A 20,579-nucleotide genomic window follows, 5' to 3' on the forward strand; every position below is an offset into this window, starting at 1 on the left:
GTTATAGTTTTAAGGTGAGGAATCTGAAATACCAAATCCAGCTTCTAAACTAAAAGCAGCTGCTTTTAAAAACTTTTGGAATTGTTTTTAGAACTCCAGCAGAGACCATGGCAGGAAGTTAACGTAAAACTTAAGACATTCATAGCCCTTATTTGCAAATTGTCACCTGTTGGAGTCTGTTGGCTTAAACAGAAAATGACTTGAGTGTATAGATATTTGTAGGAAGACCCATAGTACTCTGAAGAGTAGAAAGCAGCTCTTACATGAAGCAAGGCTTTTTTTTTTTTTTTTTTTCCGCTAAGCATTTGACAAATGTGTGATGTGCAAATGCCACATTGGGATGACTGGCATGTTTTGTCTCAGAAAACTCAAGCCATGTAAGGAAGAATACTGCTGCCTCTCTTGCTTACCTGTTGGGTGAGGGGGGTAAAGGATCTGTGTAATAGTTGCCTGAAGGGGTCTGTCTGACCATGGCTTTTATCATGGAGGCTGGAAAACATAGGCAGGTGGTTTGTGTAGACCATTTGGCATTCTGGCTGCAAATGATTTCTCAAAGGACGGTAATGCAAATAAGCTACAAACCAGGTCACCCTCTGCAAATGATGTAGTCCTGGGTGTTAAGTGGTGTTCCTCACAGACAAGAGTATGCCCCATCAATAAGACAGTCGCCTAAAAAATCTGAGAAGAGATATTTGCACACCGCAGGTGAGCAGATTATTTGGCTATGTTGGTATTTGTACTCACCTTTTCCCTCTGATAAATCTCCTGTACTTTTAATATGCATAAAACCTCAGAAAGAACAATGGCAGACTTTAGGAGAAATCAGCAGTTCCTTTTAGCACATCCTGCTTTAAATCCTTATTTGATTAGGCTGCTTATCCATGTATGTAAAAGGCAATTTATTGCTGGGAGTGGCACAGCAGGAACAGCTTCAGAACGAGAAGCTACATCAGAGCTTTGTGTGTTAGTCAAACGGGTAGGCAATGAACTGAATTTTTAATTCTGTCTTTGCTGCTTCGTTTCCAAACTGATGTCCTCGAGTCCATGTTTTCTAGCCAACCACTGATGAAATATTCAGCACCGCCTACTCAGCAGTATCATAACTAACCCTGAATGATTCAGTAGTAAGCAAGTAATAAGTAAGACAATATGATTTCATCTGTCCCTTGACAAATAAAATCGAGCTATTGTTATTTCATTATTTTGTTCCACTGCACTTATCCTGTTCTTCTGCAGTGTGCTCAGGTTATATAGCAGGAGGAGCAAACAAACACAAGCAGACTCCAGGTCATTGACTGAATTCAAATGCAGAGAGTGCTGTGGCTCTTGTGCCGTTTGAAGTTATCTGTATGCTCCACCACAGCGTAACAAAATTTGACCAAGAGAATATTGCCTCTTGACATTTCGTTCACAACTTTCTGTGAAGATTTTTTTAAGTATTTTTAGAAAAAGCTTGACAGCTGTAAATATAGGATGGGCTACAGACTAAAGATGTTTGAGGACTAGCTTTCTTTTAACCCTTTCTCTTTAACCATTAGGTCCCTATACCTGTCAGTCTTCATCTTTGCATGTTGTCTGGACTACCTGTGGTGGGCATAGTTTTCAATATATCTGGTCTTACAGCACTTCTCAAACTAATTCTTGATTTCCTGTTTTGACCTACAGTCAATCCACAGTCTCACTGCATTTCTTGACATGAGTTGAATTAGGATGCTGTTCTCCATTCATTCTGTGGTAAACTTCTTTAGAAGTTTTGAGGGCATTAGCTATTTGCCATGAGTTGACAGTCCAAAATGATAGCCACTGTGATTTGGGGTTTTATATTGCAGAATCAAAACACGCCCTTAGGAGTTCACAAAAGCAAATTCTGTATCTGTTCTGATTAGTGCCATCTCTTTTGTGATTGTTGCCCTCACCTCCTCCCCCCCTTAAAATGTTGTGATTTGAATATGTAATCACTAATGTCTTTCAGTCTGCATTGGGAACTTCTTGGTGTCTCATTTTCCTGTAACTCTTCTGTACAATTCCTGCCTTAAGATTTAACTGAAGGGCAAGAAAATTCATCTTCAAAAATGACATTCAAAATCACTGAAGTGATGCTTAGGATTTCTGCACCTTTATTTGAAGTAGGGTTGCCATGTTGAGGTAACAGAATAATAAAGAGAAGTTTACATGTGTTAAATCTGCCAATAGCTTTTAAAACAATGTTGTAAGGTTATCTATGGTATTGGAGTGGTATACATGTAGTTCATATATCAAGGTAAAACAGTAATTACGTTATGACTCAATTTTGTCAATTCAATTCAAATTCAAAAAAAATTCAAATTCAGTTTTTTGAATCTAGAGAGGTAGAATTGTTTTTCTGAAGCAATTCCTTTCTGTTTTTAATTATCCATACTTTCCAGTTAGTATTCTTGTCTTCTCAAAGGAGTCAAATGGAGTTGAACTTTTTACTCAGGAAAAAATAAACATCCACAAATCCAATATGCAGCTGCAGTAGTTATAAAAATCTGTAATTGAGGAATGTTGGACAATTCCTGTTAAGTTTTATACTTTCTGCCATTCTGGAGTTCACATTTGTCACCTGGAATTGTAGTTTCTAAATTGCCCTAGGCACTTGGCTAGTTCTTAAGAAGGAGTGTCTCTGATTTTGGATGCAAGGAAATGTCATCTTTGCCAAATTGTGTTATGCTTCCACCCTCATCTTCTTAAAACTGGCATGTTTTTCCTTGGAAGCAATTCTTCTATTCAGATTGGATGGGCATTCCTACACCACAGAGAAGTTTTGCAATAAAATTAAAAAAAATCTTCTGGAAGTAGCACAATTATGTGCAGGTCTTAACCTGCACTGTAAATCCTACCTTCTAGTTTTCAGATTACGCATTTAGTACATCTGGGCTGTATCATATTGGCTTACTGTTCCTCTGGTTCTGCTCTGCTGCCTTTGACCAAGAGGATAAAGTGACTGGAACAAGCAGTTGAATGCAGCCTTCAAAGAATATGGTTTTGCACAGGTACCCTGGAGTGACTTCCAGTACTAACTATGCCTGTGCTGAAATTGTGCTCTCCCTGTAATTGATTTGATATGTTTGTGCATATCTGGTAGCTGTAGCTTTCCAATGAAAATTTTGAATTTTCTGTGCAATGATTGCTTACTTTCAATCTTCCTCGAAGCCCTATATCATTCCATTGAATAGGTGATTTGTTAAAACTCTAGCATAAAAATATATTGCTGGGTCATGGACTAAAGATAGCATGGAGCTCTTACACAAAGGAAATGAATTCTATGTTAAGCTTTACACATCATTTAGGGTGTTTTTGTGTGCTTAAATACTGACATGATACAGACCAGGCAGACTACTTGATAAGCAGTTAAGACCTCTTCCACCCAAGGACATGGGTTTTAGTGATGCATTTGGCTAGCTTGTTTTCTGGAACATCATAAGCTCATGGTACTTACTAAGCCAGTTTTACCACCTTGTTCTCTGTCCAAAGTATTTTTTCTAATGATTTAAATATGATGATAAGATACCATTGAGTTGTTTGTTGGAGCAAGGCGATGCATTTTGTTTATGAGGGGCATCAACCAATGTCTTTCTTTACTATGTTGTATTTTAATAGGCAATGGTAGTTGCCAGCAGGACTAACAGTTGTATCATGCTGAGACTTTTTAAGTTCTGCACACAGTTCAGCAGCTTGGAAGATGTTATGAGCCTCGGTTACTATTCCAGGCTGGAGACTCAGCTCTGTCAGCTAGTAAAATATGTCCTTTGCTGCAGCTTTGGAGAAAAGGAAAAAAAATCCAGGAAACAGATCCAACATTTTTTTCTAAGCATCTCTTATTTTCTGTCCAGCTTATTTGACTGTCATAGAAAATTAGGCAGAGAATAGAAGATGATTAAAATAGATATAAATGCACTTCACTGACACTGATGTTCTCAAATGCTTTCATTAGTAGCATACTATATCCTCCCCATCTTTTGTAGCTAAATGGTCTATTGTATCTGATCATGAGCATTAATGTTCTTCAGGAAGGATATGAATCCTGATTCTTGTGTGCACAAGCCCTCTTTTAATCTCATAAATATTGTGAAAACGACTATAGGCTGCAAAGGAACCAGCTTTCTCCAGGTCTGCAGATACAGTGAAAGAGATTAATGGCTTCACAAGGCTTTGGAGTGGGGTGGTTTTGTCGTCAGGGAAAGATAAATGGTATCTTATTTTTCATCTGTTTTTCAGAAAATTGATGGGAATTGGAAGGTCTCACAAAAGTTTATTAAGAGAATATTTTTCCTTGTTTGAAAAACGCTGTTCCATTTCAGATGCAGATTTCAGAAAGTTGGCCTAGTGATACAGGTGTTAGAATTGGAAAAGAGGAACTTCTGATAATAATTACTGACTTGCAGCTTATGACCAAAGTAATGTTTAAATGTTGTGGGAGTGGCACCACAGGGTGCCCACTGTTCCAGTGGATAATTAAATCTTCCCATTCTAAATAATTCATCCTTTAGCAGGGGAAGTTGTTTTGATTTTCTTCAGGAGCCAACGGCCACAGCACTTTCTCCTGTATTGGTAGATCTTTCTTGAAGTCTGTTCTGCATCCTTTCTGTTACCCTAGCCTGAAATGGTTTTTTTTTTGTTTTGTTTTGTTTTGTTTTGTTTTAATATTTTTATAATTGCTTCTGCCATTATACATCAAGGAATTAATAAGTCAGGTCATCATGTGCCAAATTTAAAATTAAAAGTTGTCCTGCTTGCAAATATCTGAGAGAAGGTTAGCTCAAAAGAACCTGATTTTGTGAATGTATAGCTTCCATTCAGCTGGAGAGGCACTATTTTGCTGAAACTCTGCCCACTCGTGGAAATTCAGTATGCTTAGTTATTGAAAGAAGTTCTTGATTTATTGAGTAAAATATGTGGGCAATTTAATTCATGGATGTGTGTGACTATAAAAGGCAAAAGTTATATTTGAAATGCATAATGTAAAGGGTCCATGATTAATCCAGAAAGGTTTTGGAGCTTGGAGTGATGAAAGCTCTGCTGTCCCAACCTTTGTCAATTAATAGGGACCAAATCAGCTCAGCCAAATTCCTCTTCCTGTCATCTTAAATACAGTTACTGATGTTCGTGTCCATGAGTGCTGAAGCAGCCCAAAATTGCAGTAGCACAATCACTCCAGCCAGAGCTTCATGCTGTTGCATGACGGATTTTCTTTTCCTAATTACTTGGTTTGGAAAAACAGTTGTGTCATTCTGCATTAATTCTGCCTAAGATCAGAATCCTAACAGGCAGTGTTAGGCTGTAGAAGAAGCAAATTAATCATCTTAATTCTTACATGCTAACAGATTGCAGGTATCCACCAAGAACCAGTTACACTGTCTGCAGAAGCTATATTTACTTGATACTGTTTCTACTGCTAAGGGGTCAGTTGCTGTTCCCAAAGCAAGTCTTGGGAATTGTTATCCAGAGGAATTTCAACACTGAAGTCCGAAATGCATAACCATAAGCAGGCATCTTGAGGGGCAGGGCTAAATATGCCTCTAATGGCAATGATGTGCTCAGTTTTGCTCTATTCAAGCATGACTTTCTCTTTAGTTGTGCTCAGTGAAAATTCATAGGTACTTCTTATGGTCAAGAGTATATGATGTATTCTTATCAGGCAAGTCCTCATTACTGAGACAGAGAGAGAAAAGAATTGATGAGGATGTGTGACTTTTCAGAATGTCTGGATTGATGGAAACATGGCAGTAATCTGCTAACATTTCCCATGCACGTGGGATTACAAATTAAGACATTTTTCATCAGTGCAGCTTTCTCCTGCTGTGCGATTCTCATATGCCTAATTTAATTGAAAAATGTGTTTTCCTCAATAGTTCTTGCTAGGTGGGGCTTCAGTCCTCTCGCTTCTCTATTTCCTGCTATTATATCGTAGATATGAAAAACCGTGTAAAAAGCAGTCAGAATAGTCCGTACCCCACTTAATGTATATATTTGCTCTGTTTAATGAACAGTTTTCTTTAGAATACTCAGACAACCCAGCTTACATTTGGCCTATAAAGGGCTAAAACTGGAGTTAATAAACAGGCAAAATATAGTTTGTCTGAAGCAGGTGCTGTGCAATTCAACTTAGGTGAATTCTAATTTAGATTACTACAAGTGAGTCAAATCTATGATGCTCTCTTATAACCAAGGGAATCAGGTACAACAAATTAAAAACTTTATAAAAGCTTGAAAATATCAGGATTTATATATTTTTATGTATTATTTAATGGTTTCCAAGCTGCCTGAAGAATTCAGTACAGATCAAAAAATTTTGTGGGATTTGTACTCTGAAGTGTAGAAGTATTTACAGAAAATAATGGGTCACTGACTTCTTGCAGGTGTTAGGAGTTTTAGGTTGTACCCTACTTTTGAGTTTTACTATGTTATAAGGGTGGCAAATAATCTCATCATCTTTATCAGCAAATAAGGCTGATAAAATTAAATACCTTACAAATAAATCAAATAAATTATTTTTATACAAAAATAAGATAAAATTCTTTAACTGTTTTTCATATAAAAAAGGGCAGTTTCACATATAAGCCTTTTAACTTAGGTAGTTATGTGTACTTGGGTGGAGTATTGAATGCTGACTCATCTGCCTATTTTGAAGCAATTCATTCTGAATTTGACCCAATTACGGAGTCAGATTTAACTTGGAGTTTTTAACATAGTGCTGTATGTGGATCAGAATGACGATATGCAATATATGTTCGTGATCATGGGATAGAGTGTCAATTCATTTTTTTCCCCAGGTATTTTTTAGTACTGTTTTGTCTAAATTGATGTTAGGTTGTCATCGTCTTACCCAGAGAGAAACGTTTCACGTACGAGAACTGAGAGATCTCTGTGTTTAAAAACATTGGGCTCAGTTTACAAAAAACTGTTCTATTTAAATTTATTATAGAAAGGAGTGCTGTAATATTGAAGTAGGGGTTTTCTGCATTTTTAATCCTGAGCTTTTGAGGCTGTGAATGGTGAATTATATTTCTTAGACAAGATTATTAATTTAACCAAATTTAATGAGGAGGATGTGAGCAGGAGGGAAGGAGACAAAAGAAATGGACAAAAAGGCTTGGAGACATGAAAGGGAGAAGAAACATTGTCTTTCATTTCTATTTAAGTACTTTTTTTCAGAGATAATGCAAGCTTCTGTTGTTATTCAAGCCCACAAACTTTAATAGTCTCTGCTTTTAACTAAAGGGGAAATGCAGTCATGAGTTAGATGAATGGCTATTAAATATTTAAAAAAATTATAAATGTGTAGCTACCTCTAGCCATATATCAATATTTAATTTCAGCTAATAGTTAATTTATTTAGCTGTTACGTAGCAAATGGTTTATAGTAATTACAGTATTCTTTCACTGAAGGTAAAGAATGCCATACTGGCCTTCTTACAAAAGAAGGCAAAATTTCAAGAGGTTTATGGCAGGCTCTGGAAAAAATGGAAGATGGATGATTCTGGCACTGCCTTGAGGTAGTGGTGTGAAAATTCTCGTGAGCCTCATGAAGCTCTCTGCTCAAACCTCCCTGAAATCACACAGCCACATACAAAACTAAATTTGCATTGAGGTCCTTCTCTAATGAAAAAAATAGTTCTTATAGAAATTAATCATTACAAGGTAATAAAGCAAGCTTGTAAGTGTTTTGCTGAATTGGATTTTCCAAGCTTTCTCATGGTTCGAACACTGTTTACTACCAGAAAATTCGTTATAACATGATCTGCCTGCAGGACAATTAATCCGCATCTAAGTTAAACATCTTTTTTTTTTTTTTTTTTTTTTTTTTTAATGATTTAAGTCAAATACAGTCTGCAAGTCAAATCTAACTGGAACGTTATTACATGCACCTGTTTACAGGAGGAGACTTAATTAGGTTGCTTTCCTTATGTGATTTGGGAAGCATGGAAGTCCATATATGCTGAAAGAGCACAATGAGCAAGACATAGAAAAAAATGAAAGTGATAAAGTTGTGATTTTTAAATATACAGCTTAGAAGCATTATTTTTATGTTACAGATATTCTTTTAAATAAGGTTCTAGATATTACAGTCATTCTCAAGTTCAGAGGTGTATTTCCTTTAAAGTTCACTTCTTAGACAATGGAGTGTTTTTAAAGGCTATGGAATGGTTCTTTTATTAACTTGTTTCTAGGGAAAATTTCTTAGGTCTGCTGTTTCATGATATTTTAAAATGTTTCTTTTTCTGAGAACTTGAAAAGCCTTTTTAACTTACTGAAAGATTTTCATACACTTAAGAAATTTTTGAAGTCTGAAAAATACTGCTGCCAGTTACTTTTGCCTTAGTGTCTCTAGAGGACAGAAGGTAAGAACTATGAAATACTGTTTTCCATGGTTCTTGCTCTTTCAGTCTCAGTTTCACCCTAATAGAGACGTATTGCACTATAAAAGTTTCCAGGTAAGAAGACCCGTGGTGTAATTTCACAGGCTAGCCTAGCCAGCAGAACAGAAAAAGCTTAAATCTGATGGAGCGATTGCATTTCTTTGTCAATATGGATCTGAACATTGTAGGTTGGGTTCATTTATAGTACTTCATAGGACTGATCTAGCACGTTTTTATTTTATCATCGTCTTCAAAGCATACAGGTAAAAAAGCCACTCACACCTTCAAGTAGGCAGGTCACTTTCCATGAAGTTCTCAGCAGCGTTGCTCCCTAAATTATATTTGACTTGTACTATTAAAATGCATTAGTTCAACACTGAACACCACATAATTGTGTTTTGCAACTTGATAATGTCATAATTATGACATCTAGTAGTATGTAGCATTATAATCTTATGATACTCGATTCAGCAAGGCACTGTAGAGTAATTATATGCTTGGGATTCAGTGGAGCTTAGCTCTTTCTGGTTAGGTGCAGACTTCAGTGTGATTAAATTTAAGCACGTGCTTGAAATTTCCTCTAACTTGAGCACAGGCTGGAGGAAATGTCCACTGTATTTCCTGGCATATTCTTTCCTTTCACCTCAGAGGAGAAAATCCTACTTGATGCAATGAGTTACGTACCCCACAGGATATACGAGTGACTTACATACCTTTCTAACTTTGTAGAATTTGCATTCACTGGAGGTACAGACAGCACTTTGGACCAAAAAAGTTACCTATCAAATCCCTATTTGTGCTCACATCCTCACTTTGCATTTTGGAGCTGCTTACACAAACCCTTATTTAGAGTGTGTCTCAGTAGAGGTGACTTATGGAGAAATAGATTTGCTTTTTGAATGTGAAATACATCTGTTCATTTGCATGAAGTTTTTGGCGATGCTACCTGCATAACTGTTGGCTAGAACTATGTATTGTCAGTTTATATAGGAGCTCTAATACAAATGCAGGTATTCAGGTAAATAATATTTTATTTTGTTTTAAAATATTCACCAAGGCAAAGCCCTTAAGGAGGCCTTGTTTTCGTATTTACTAGTTGGGGGGGGGGGTTGATTCATAAGGCTGACAAGATGCAGACATTCAAATTTAGTTAAAACCTGACTACATTATATCTATGCAACTCCTTTGGGCACATGCCTGTGTTGAAGATTATGAACTGTGACATATTGGATTAGCCCATAAAGTAGGTACACAACTGAAAGCTGCATCTAACCATGTTACATCTTATCACGTGCCTTATTATAAATGATTGTGTAATTGTTCTTAGTAATCCTAATAGTGACATAAAACATTTGCATGATATAAACTTTCTTAAAACTAGTATAAGATAATATGCATGCACATGCATATGAAGCAATCACTATGACTCAGGCACATAATTTCTGCCATCGAGAAAAATAAGGAAGTTTCTGGCACTTCTTAATTTGTCATTTTTGCAAGCACATGCTCAAAAGCAAGCATAATTTTGAGAAAACCACATGTTCAATTCAGACTCGATGGCAACCGATAAGATGATGATTACGAGGCAATAAGACTCTGCTCTTGTACCAGTTTATTAGAATTGGTTCCCAAACCTGTATTTGCTGAATCAATATGTATTCTATCATGTAGATGTAGTTTTAAAAGGGAATTTCGACATTGGTGTGAAACTATGGCATGTAATTTGATGGTGTCGTAATTTGTATTTATAAGAGGTGTTTTGACTGCATTTCATTTTTAAACTGGTTTAAGACCTTAAGTAGATTTATAGAACTAACAAAATGGTAACTGCCAATTTTAAAATTGCTTTTTAAGCAAATTGAAGAGTCTTGTACATGATAGTGAAAGCAGAGGTTTTTATCTGGTAGATACCCTCCATCAAAAGAAAACATAGCAAAGAGATGTTATAACTACTTTTGGAAATTGTAAATTATTAACTATGAACTAAATCATGATTTGAAAGATAATTAATGAATTGTTCATGTACCAGAGTAGCAGATGAAGATGGTTTGCATTAAACTTCCTCTCGTTGTAGCTTTGCCATAGGGCTGGGTTAAGTATGACAGAGTCCAACATTATAAACGGTGTTGTATGCCAACAAAAAGTAGACAAACTCACAGTGACAAAATAACATGTTTTTTTTTTTTTTTTACTGCTGTAAGACTCGATCACCTCTTCTAGGATTTGACATGGTCTTTGCTATTACGTTGCACTTAACAAAGCCTATTTAGTATAAGCATAGTCTAGTGACACTGCAAATCAGCTGCTTTCAAACAAGCCAACATCCACCAGAAGCTTTTGTAACAAATTTTATTTTCTTCTGCTCTTTCTTTTGCTTCCACTCTGTTTCTCTTTGCCAGAGAACAGGGTAAGAGTGGTCTTCAAAGGAGGTTGTAGTGGTATTACCCTTGTATCTAGTTCCCCCAAGATATTTCACTTTAATTTTTCTCAATGCTGCTGTTTAGTGGTAATAACCCATGGGGAAATGCCTGCAGTGAACCAAAGAATGAGGGAAACTTCCTCAGAGGTGATGGTAGGTCTGAGAAGTGTTTCACTGAAGTAACAGAACTGAGAACTCTTTCATCCTGAGAAAGGGGGGTTTGAGTGTCTGAAGGGGACTTTCTGCACATCCTGGGATTCCTGTAGGTAGAGCAATGGTGCGCCCTCACACCAAGTCCAGAGATACTGGGAGATTTGAGATTTGAGCTGAGGGAGGTTTTTTCCTGAAGTCATGATCACTTCTGAGCACAGGCTCTCAAAGCAAAACAAAAAAAGTTTCAACATCCTCCTTATTCTCCTCTGGCAGGACGTAACACAATGTTACAAGGAGATAATGAGCTGAGCAACAGCAAGTCTATTACAGGAAGGTTGTCATGGGGGTTTTTGTCCTGTTGGTTTGAGGAGAGATGAAATTTTGAAAAGCAGCCTAGAATCTGTGTATTTTCAGCACCTAATAATGAAGACATTCACCACACAAAGAAAAACCCTGGAACAGTCTTGAATGCACATCCTAGCCTCCAGCTGCATCTGTACTCCCTGCTTATTTAGGGAATTGTCTTTTGCGGGGTGGGGAAATTGAATTGGCAACTGTGAGAAGGGGAGGGAATGCTTTATTGATGGGTAACAGTGAGGCTGTATGGCTTTCCATTAGCGTAGCTGATGATTCAACTAGACATCAATACCCTGAACAAAATCAACACTGAAAAAATTGATCTTGGAATTTGCCAGCTAGTGTCAATAACTGGAAATCCTAGGGCAAACTTTTTTTTAGCAGCTTAGAGATTGAAACAATTGTTTGCAAATCATTTACTCAATGCAGACACAGATGCCTTGGTCTGATCGACTCAAGCACAACTCCTAAGCCAGGAACTTCTCATTTCTCACTATAGTTCAGTGCCTGATTCATCGTGTCAGATGGGCTGATTCATTTTGGCCATTGTTTCCCTGCTTGTAAAAATGAATGCAATCATAATCCGCTTATTGTAATATCTGCCTGCCTCACTTGAGCTATTGTGCAGGTCACTTCGTGTCTGCGTTGTGTGCTGCAGCTGAGTGGGGAACAAGGGAGCCTGCAGGCACCAGTGCCGACTTGCTCCCAGTTGGGCAACACTGAGAGGTTTTATGTCCTCATCCCTCCCAGCCTGTAGCCACAGGATCGTGATGCGAGTCAGGTGCCCCGGGTGGGCCCAGCTATGCCCTGCCATGGCCTCCCCCTTGAGCACGGTGCCTCCCTCACTGAGGGCAGGTCCTGCTCCCTCTGCTCATTCTCCTCCACGCACCTTCTGTCCTTTCCTAAGGGCAGGAGCTGTCTGCAGGTAACACAGCGTACATCAGCAGGAGGGAGCAGGCAGGACAGGCAGACAGTTGCCCTGGCACAGGAAGTCGTGGAGGATCAGCACTGCCTGGAGAAAAAGGGTGCCTTGGGCACAGCACCCCCACCGCTGCTCTGTGCCACTGCTGCATGGGCTGCAGCCTCTGCAGCTGCCCTGCACAATCCCCTAGGGGCAGGGAAGACAGTGGGAATGGGACGAGTTGCACCCTGATGTCTGAAAGGCTTGCAGGTGCTAAGACACTCGATGCTACTCGCTTTTCTGTGGTCCTCCACAGCTTGGTATCATAATGTCCTCAGCAGGTGTTGTCTGTGGCTCCCTGCACAGCACTGGGAAATCAAGCTTCTCACTCAGGCTGCTAATGCCAAGCTCCTTTTTTTTGTAAAGTCTCATCTTCCATAACAAATAAAAATTAACATCCGTCATGTGATAGAGTGTCTGCTCGCAGTATTGAGTTGCTTTGGCTGTGTCTCCTCTGATACAAGGAGACGCTTTAATTTGATAAAGGATTAGTGTAAATGCAGTGGGGAGAAAAAATTCAACTTGCCTTCTGAGCTGAAGATTTATTATGTATCTTATAAAATAATATTGTTTTCAATAAAGTGAACATGAAGGGAAAAACAATTCAGTGTTCTGCAGGCTTTCTGCACTGTCCCACTAAGTCATTCTAATGAACAAATTCAATGACAGAATTGAATTTTCTGTACACATTAGCAGTAACGTTGGCTTACTGTCTACTAACGCAATTACTGCTTAAACAGGAAAATTGGTTTTAAAGCATCAGTTTACAAGATTTAAGACCTATCCTGGCCCCAGGGCTTGCGTTATAACTTTTTGTTTAGTTTTGATGTTCTGACTTTGGTGTACTAAAAAACAAAGCGTGGCAGAGAATTGCATCAACTGTCTGACTAAGAGGTGGTCTTTATGAGACATTGCAGAGCAGAGCCCTCATATAGCATCACTGACAAAGGCAGTGAAGCAGTGCCAGCTCTCATGCTCTTGAGTTGGTGGGGATACTTATTGAGGACTACTGCATAGGTGCAGTATGGTGGTATGCTGTGGTGTAAGCTTGAGAGGGAAATAAAATTCAGAAGATGTCACTGAGAGCTCATATAAAGCTCCGGTGTGGTTAGAAATTTAGGTGCAATTTCTTGCTGACCATACTGGGAAATGAGAGGGCCCCTACAGAGTGACAAAAAGGGTCTAGCAGTGGAGTGGTGATTCCTGTCCCTGAATTGCTATAGATTTTGGATACGGATATGAAGCAGTGACAGTGAGTTGGTCATTAATGAAGGGAAAGGAGAAGACAGTCCTATGAAAAGCTTTTATATTGTCAGCTGTCATGTGTGTACATGTGTGCGAGCACTTGCACTGTAGTACTGTAACCTTTACGGGGTTTGATTCTGAACTATTTAGCACTGCATACTAATTACATTGACACATTATTAGCAATTACTTGTTATCTTCTTCATAGCAATTGCTTGCTTACTTGAATGTGGTCTTGTGCACCAAGTTTTTTCAAAGTACATACAAGTAATGCAGTGCCCCTAAAAAAAAAAAAAAAAAAAAAAAAAAAAGACAACAAAAGGGAAGATGAAGAATGGACTGACTTTGATGTGAGAAAAGAGTTGGAATAATCAAGCACTCACAACCTCCAAGCTTATTTTTAACACTGAGTTGGATAGTTTGTCCTATACATCTGATGGACCTGGAAGGTGCTTTCATTATTCTCACCTTGCAGTAGCCCCCCAAAAAAACAAGAACAAAAAACAAACAAAACAAAACAAAACAAAACAAAAAACACAAACTAGGCAATATTGCACAGCTTTAAATCCTGATTGCTCATAAAACAATTTGCTTACATATGTTAAAAGAGCAAATGTTTCTATAGATTCAGTGTTACAGTAAGCCCAGTTTAATACAGTAAGTGTTGCAGTGATTCAGGATTTTAAGAGCAGTGATGGGCTTTGGATAAATGAGCATTTAAGAGAAAGGGGAACTAACAAAGATGTTCCTTCCTGTGGGCATGTTAACTTAAGGGAACAAACTGAGTTGAAGGAAATGGAAGCACAGGCCTGTGATCTGTGGTGTTACATGAGTAGAAAACAGTATTGAACAGTTCTGGTTGATGTTTAAAAGAAGCGCTTAGCATCAGTGCTCAGCTCAGAGTTTTGATGATCACAAGCATTTATGTTTTTCTTTACCATAAGCAAGTAGACTCTCACAACGGTAAATTTCTACTCTCATTACACTGGAAATAGGTGCTCAGACATGCAGGCTATTTCAAACAATTTCTGCGTTCATTTCGTTGCAGATGAATTGCTTCAGAAAGAGCAAAACTACTCTGATGACGTTCTGGCCAACATGATCAGCGAACCTAGAATCAGCTATGGAAACGATGCTCTCATGCCTTCATTGACAGAAACTAAGACCACAGTTGAACTTCTTCCAGTGGATGGAGAGTTCAGTCTAGACGACCTTCAGCCATGGCATCCCTTTGGTGTTGATTCTGTTCCAGCCAATACTGAAAATGAAGGTATGTGCAATACTGGGAAAAAATACAGAATATGCTGAATTGGGTTTTGTGATTCCTCTTTCACTTTGCTCACTGAAAATTGGCATCTTTCTGATGTGAGAAGGAGAGAGGTCTCAACTCTAAGTTTAGAACTGGTCTGCCAGCCACGTCTCTTTGATTGAACAGAGAATCCTGGCTAAAACTGGCAATGTAGACACAAAATAAATTTCAGAGTTTAACGTAACTTCTCTTTAAAAACAGATCAAAATACAGTCCAGCAAATTGTGAGTGTCTTATAAAATACATGAGGATGAGCTAAGGGAGATAAGTTGTCAGATGTGATAGAATGAGTATTTTAATTAAAGAAGAGTTTTTTAATTGCTGGCATGACAATAATTACAGATGCAGTACAGTCCCAGCATGAGAGGCTGGAGGTTGGTTTTGGTTGTTTTAGTTGTCTGGAATGCAGAAATGTTTCTGTGTACACAGCAATGCAAATGATGACTTTTTCCTGAGGAGTACTTTATGTTGCTCATGGGCTAATCTATTGAAGTGGCTGCATAATATTTTAATAATTCATGTATAATCTGGAATTGGTAGTTCACTTAGGTGCCAGAACCAATTAATCAGAGACATAAGGATCTCTGATCATGTCATTCAAGTTCCTCTTCTTGTGTTTGTTTTCCTTTACCAGTTCAACTCCACCTTCATTAGTGCTAAGTTAATCTCAATAGTGAAAGTTTGTTGCTGCAAAACCATGAGTCACATAAAGGCTGGAGCTACAGAAACATTTTTAAATGCGGATCTGTGTTTTGTGGCTCAAGAGTAGCTGAGATGCACAGACATTAAAGTCTTCCATGCAATCTTTTGAAATCACTGGCTTAGGCTATACCTGCTCTCAAAGTTTTGAGTACCCACCTTGCACAGTTCTCCGTCATGTAGTGTTTTCCTCTTGGTCTCACTTCAGCATGATGCGTGAGAGGCTGTGGGCAGCTACATGCTCAGTGACAAAACAAGGGCTGTGGACATGGATTTGTCAGGTCCAGTGCCGGTGCCAGCTGGTACCAGTGGAGTCAGAACCAGCTTTATGATCGAAACAGGAAATCCCAGGGGTCAGAGAAGCCAAAGATCCAGGCTAAAGGCACAGCTAGGATGTGAGCAAAGGTCGACTAATAAGTGAAATGGAAGCATACCAAATATGAGGGGAAGAGAAGAGACTGGGGCTAAAATCAGACCGCCAGGAAGTCAGCACAGCAGGTAGGGACAAAGAAAAAGAGCAGAGAGAGAAGGACCAAACTCAAATGGACTGGCTAGCAGCAAGAACCAGAAGAAAGTAGCTGGTGACAAGGACTCTGGACATATCTGGAGGGCAGCTGCAGGCAAGTGATGCACTGAGCGGCTGAGAGCAGCTGGCTGGGTTGCGTCAGGTGCTGGCAAGTAGCACAACCTGCTGACCAGGCTGGCAGGCTGAACTCCATCCTCCCAGTGAGTCAGCTGTGACTCGCTATAGCGCAATTGCTGAGGCTGGCTGCCAGGAGCAGACCATGGTCCAGCTGGTGGCATCTCCCCTGCAGAAATTTTCCAGTGCAGTGCTCACTGCAGCTTTTCCCATAGTTGCAGTATACAGTGCATCCATTTCTTTGCCTACTGTCTGCTTTCATGAAGCTTAAGGGGGAAAAAATTAGCTTTGAAGTCTGTCCGCCCAGCTTTCAAAATGTGCTGATTTCGGCCATCAAGTTCAGAAGTTACTAGGTGTACAGGTGCACTCAGACATACCACAGTTTAATCACACAAGCCTTTTTTCCCTTCAGAAACCAAGCTAAGCCCAGAATTTAATAAAGAAAGGTACATACTTCAATGTGACACTGAATTCCCTAGGCAAGTATTCTGAGCATGGTTATCCTTTTAAAATGTATGACAGCAAATAAGAAACAAAAACTCCTCTGCCTTGAATAACATACTGTTTAATTACAAATCCCTATGTATTTTAGTGCATTACATCATATGTTGCAGCACTTCTTAACATTTACTGTGGGAATATCTTTTAGCTTTCATGACTTTAAATTGGTTTGGGGTTGGTTTGTTTGTTTGTTTTTATATCAGGATTGTTTTTGTCATGAAGTTACTGCAGGCAAACAATTTTATTAGTCCAGCCATTATTAACATTTAAATATGCACAGTAAGAAAAAGAAATCATTTGATGACTTTAAACCCCTGTAAGTCTTTCTTGTTTCCCATTTGATTTCTCTGTCATCTATCCAAACCACACTGTCAAATAGTAAGTGTTGTTAATATCATAATTTCTACAATACCTTCTTTTTCTCTTTAGATACCCTCTTTGTGCCTTTGCCTATAGTATGAAATGGGAATTTCACAGCCTCTTATTTTTCCTTTGTGTTTTCCTCTATGATAGTCCAATCCCAGACTTTAAGTGACTTCCCAAAATTGGCATTTGTTTTGTTATAATTTGGAAAGTAGCAGGAAGTAAATAACAACTGAAACAATTTTCTCCTTCCCTTCCTCTCCGCCTAGGGTCTCTTTGCATAGTCTGTTTTTTATATAGTAGTTCCCCTTTCACCAAGAGGTTTTTGTACTATCTGCAGCATTGAGCAAGTCAAGTAAGTTCAAAGAGCATGTGCTAGAGAAAGCTCAGATGCTGTAGAGCACCTATATGGTGCAGTATTAATGACGGTCAGCACCTCTTGCTGCTGGGAGATGCTGAGCACGCGAGCAAAGGTCAGAGAACCAAGGGCCTCAGCAGTTTGCAGGACCTGTTTGCTTGGGTGAGGGCTGAGGGGGCTCAGCACCATCAAGCAAAGCGCAGCATGTTCCAAGGGAAGGGCCTGGTGTCTGTGAAAGCTGCAAAACAGCAGACTGCCAAAGGACTTTGAGATGGCAAACAAGTTACTGGTGCAGTTGTTGATACTGCTTTGGTCTGGTGTGAAAGCTGAAGTCAAGTTTTTAAAACTGATGAACACAAATCCAGCATCCTAACAGCTCAGCACTTGCAAATAGGTGTCTAGATAAAATGAGAGTCCTCACAACGAAGAGTTTTTACGCTATATAGCAAGAGGTTTATTTAATCCAGGGCAGACACCAGGTAAATCATTCCAAACTTGTATAACTGTCAAAACTTTCTAATGGAGCCATTGCTGTCTGAGAGGCAAAAAAAAAGATCCAAAAGCAAGCTGGGTTAGAAACTGGGATCCCCCCCATCCAGCACAACAGTCACAGCAGCATGGCCTGTTTTTAATGAACTGTTCATGCCTAAATCAAAATGAGACTGTGGAAAAAAGTGGAAGGAAATGCATCCATTAAGTCTTACTTTCAAGGTGCCCAATGTCCAGCATATAAGTAATGAAGATAAAATACTGCAAATAATGCCTTAAATTTGTCATTGATTCCCATGACTGTTTTATTCCATGGCCTAATCCTAGGTTTCACCCAGAAATATTAGTAACATGTTGGATTGATAAATTGCCATATAATCTTAAAGTTTCATAACTCCATTTGAAATTTTCCTTATCTACACTGCATATTTAGATAAAAGGATAAGTTTTATGCAAACAGTTTTTACTAAAATGGCTTTTTCAGATAAGTAAGGTAAAAAATAGTTAAAAGTCTAGCATAGTTCAGTAGTTTTGCAGAACATTTTTTTCTCTCTTGTTTCCTTGAGGTAAGTTTCCCAGTAAATGTCCACAGAAATGTATCCAAGGCAGCAGGCAATGCACTACACAACTCTAATGGCTGAACGCATCTCGCGTATTGTAATACAGTCTAGGTTAATGAAAAACGCTCACAGGACACCATAGACGGCATCACCAAACTTTCAGGAAGTTTCACTTTTAACTAGTGAGGAAGTTGCATTTTGGCAACAAAAATGCACCTTTAATATTGGGGGGAAACCCCAGCAACTGTGAAGCCTGTGACATTGACAAGGTCATGGGAATTTACATAGGATCATTTAAGTTGGAAAAGACCCTTAATTTTGTTATCAATCTGATGGGTTTAATGTTTTACTCTTTTTACATCACCATGAAGATAGAGTTAGCCTTAATGACAAAGTATTTTTTTCCTGAAGTAATATTTTCAAGAATGTGCTGTAACCCTTATGATCTGGCCAGTTACTCCATTCAACACTGTTCTTGGATGGGTGAGCACCACATAGCTCTCCTTGCCCTATGGTTTGTACCAGCTTTTTAGATTTTTGATTCACCTTTATTTTATTTTTGGAAAGATTAAAAAAAAAAAAAAAAAGCAATCTCATTCCCTCTTGCTCTCCTGAGATGTATCAGATGTGAGGTGAAATGTGTACATAGTATGAAGCCTGCATTGTTAGTGTATCTTTAAAAAGGCAGGTATCTAGTAATGAAGCTTCATGAAGCTATATGGAAAACATTATTCTTGTACTTAAATGCATAGGGAAGTGCATTCAAGAGAAATGTGATGATTCTGGAGTATCAAAACAAATGCAGTTTCTATAATTATACACAGTACATCTTTGAGTTTTGGCTGTTCATAAATGCTGTAATAGGTTTAAACTTCTCCCTTCTGTATGAGCTGTTGTGAGGCAGTGTGCTCCAGCAGGGAAGGTATGAGGAAACCCACTGACAAGATTTTCAGAGTTAACTGCTGCTAGTGCATACATCAATACAGGGACAAGGGCAAGCAGGTCTTAAAATGAAACAGATATTCAAAAGGTGGCAGTTCAGTGCTCTCCAGAAATCACCTGTCTTTGTATCATGCTCCATGGTGCACACTTTTGGCACCATCTGCTTTGGAATACCCATGGCTCTGAGCTTTTTTCCTGGTTTTGGTCCCAAAATTGGCTTATGACCCTGAACAAGTCATTTCACTTCTCTGTCAGTTGTGAAATGCTGGTGTTTGCCTCTCCCCTGCAAGCTGCCAACAAAACCACAGATGATGAGAATTACTCATTATTATTATTAATACTTTCACCTCACACCAGAAATCCTGCATTACCCTGAGGTCAGGTCCATGCTACCATACAACAGAAGTTTCCTTCATCCTTTTCTCCTTTCAGCTACCCTTATTTTCACTGCTACCTACAACCTGCTCAGTTCTCCATAGCTACTGGCATGATCCTCTGCCAATTTCCTGGTGATGGCAGGGTTACAAAGTACCAAGTGAGATGGAAATAAAAGCCTTCTAGGAAGTGGGGAGTGGTGGGAGGACAACAGAGGAGGGCTTTGCAAAGGGCATTTGGGTGAATGTTGGTCCTTGGTTGTTTCTTCACTTCAGGCTTTTCCACGAAAAATTGCTGCTGACATACCTAAGGGTTGGTGCCAGCAGTATTGGAAAACTTAGCAGAAGACTTAAGGAGGAAAATACTCAAAATTGTAGCCTTTAGTTAAGGATTGAAATTGGTTTTTTGTACAACACTATGGGGGAAAAGCAGTTATGTGGTCTGCTAGGGCCACTCTGAACTGCTGTGAAGAAAAGTGGTTTGATGGCTCGTCTCTGCAGCAGCAGACCAGCAAGCTCTGGGGAAACTTTTCGCTTCTGTAACAGTAAACAAGTTGAATGTGCAGATGCACTTTTAGACTGCAGCTACTGTAATGTTTACTGTTTTTTTTCCAGAGACAGGAGTTACTGCAGTCATCTCATGGGTACAAAGGATATGGGTGCTACTTATAAGCCTGTAGGTTCTGTTTGTCAAGCCCATAGTAACACAAAGTGACACAGACTTCCTAGAAAGATGGGCAGTCCCCTTGCTTCAGTCAGCAGTGTCATCAGGCTAGCATGGTTTTCTAATGCAGAACACCATGATCAGTTCTTCCTGATGGAAAACTG

The 20,579-nt window shown here is 38.9% G+C and overlaps 1 protein-coding gene across 2 annotated transcripts in view; it reads left to right on the forward strand.

The window, feature by feature from the left end:
* Positions 1-20,579, forward strand: part of APP (amyloid beta precursor protein) — a 178,157-nt gene that overhangs the window by 134,413 nt on the left and 23,165 nt on the right. For both annotated transcript variants that reach the window (XM_032183216.1, XM_032183224.1), the window contains one exon: positions 14,565-14,786. In XM_032183216.1, coding sequence (XP_032039107.1) covers positions 14,565-14,786 — 222 coding nt within the window. The remainder of the gene's footprint in view (positions 1-14,564; positions 14,787-20,579) is intronic.

This window comes from Aythya fuligula, chromosome 1, assembly GCF_009819795.1.
Source record: "Aythya fuligula isolate bAytFul2 chromosome 1, bAytFul2.pri, whole genome shotgun sequence".
Classification (NCBI taxonomy): Eukaryota; Metazoa; Chordata; class Aves; order Anseriformes; family Anatidae; genus Aythya; species Aythya fuligula.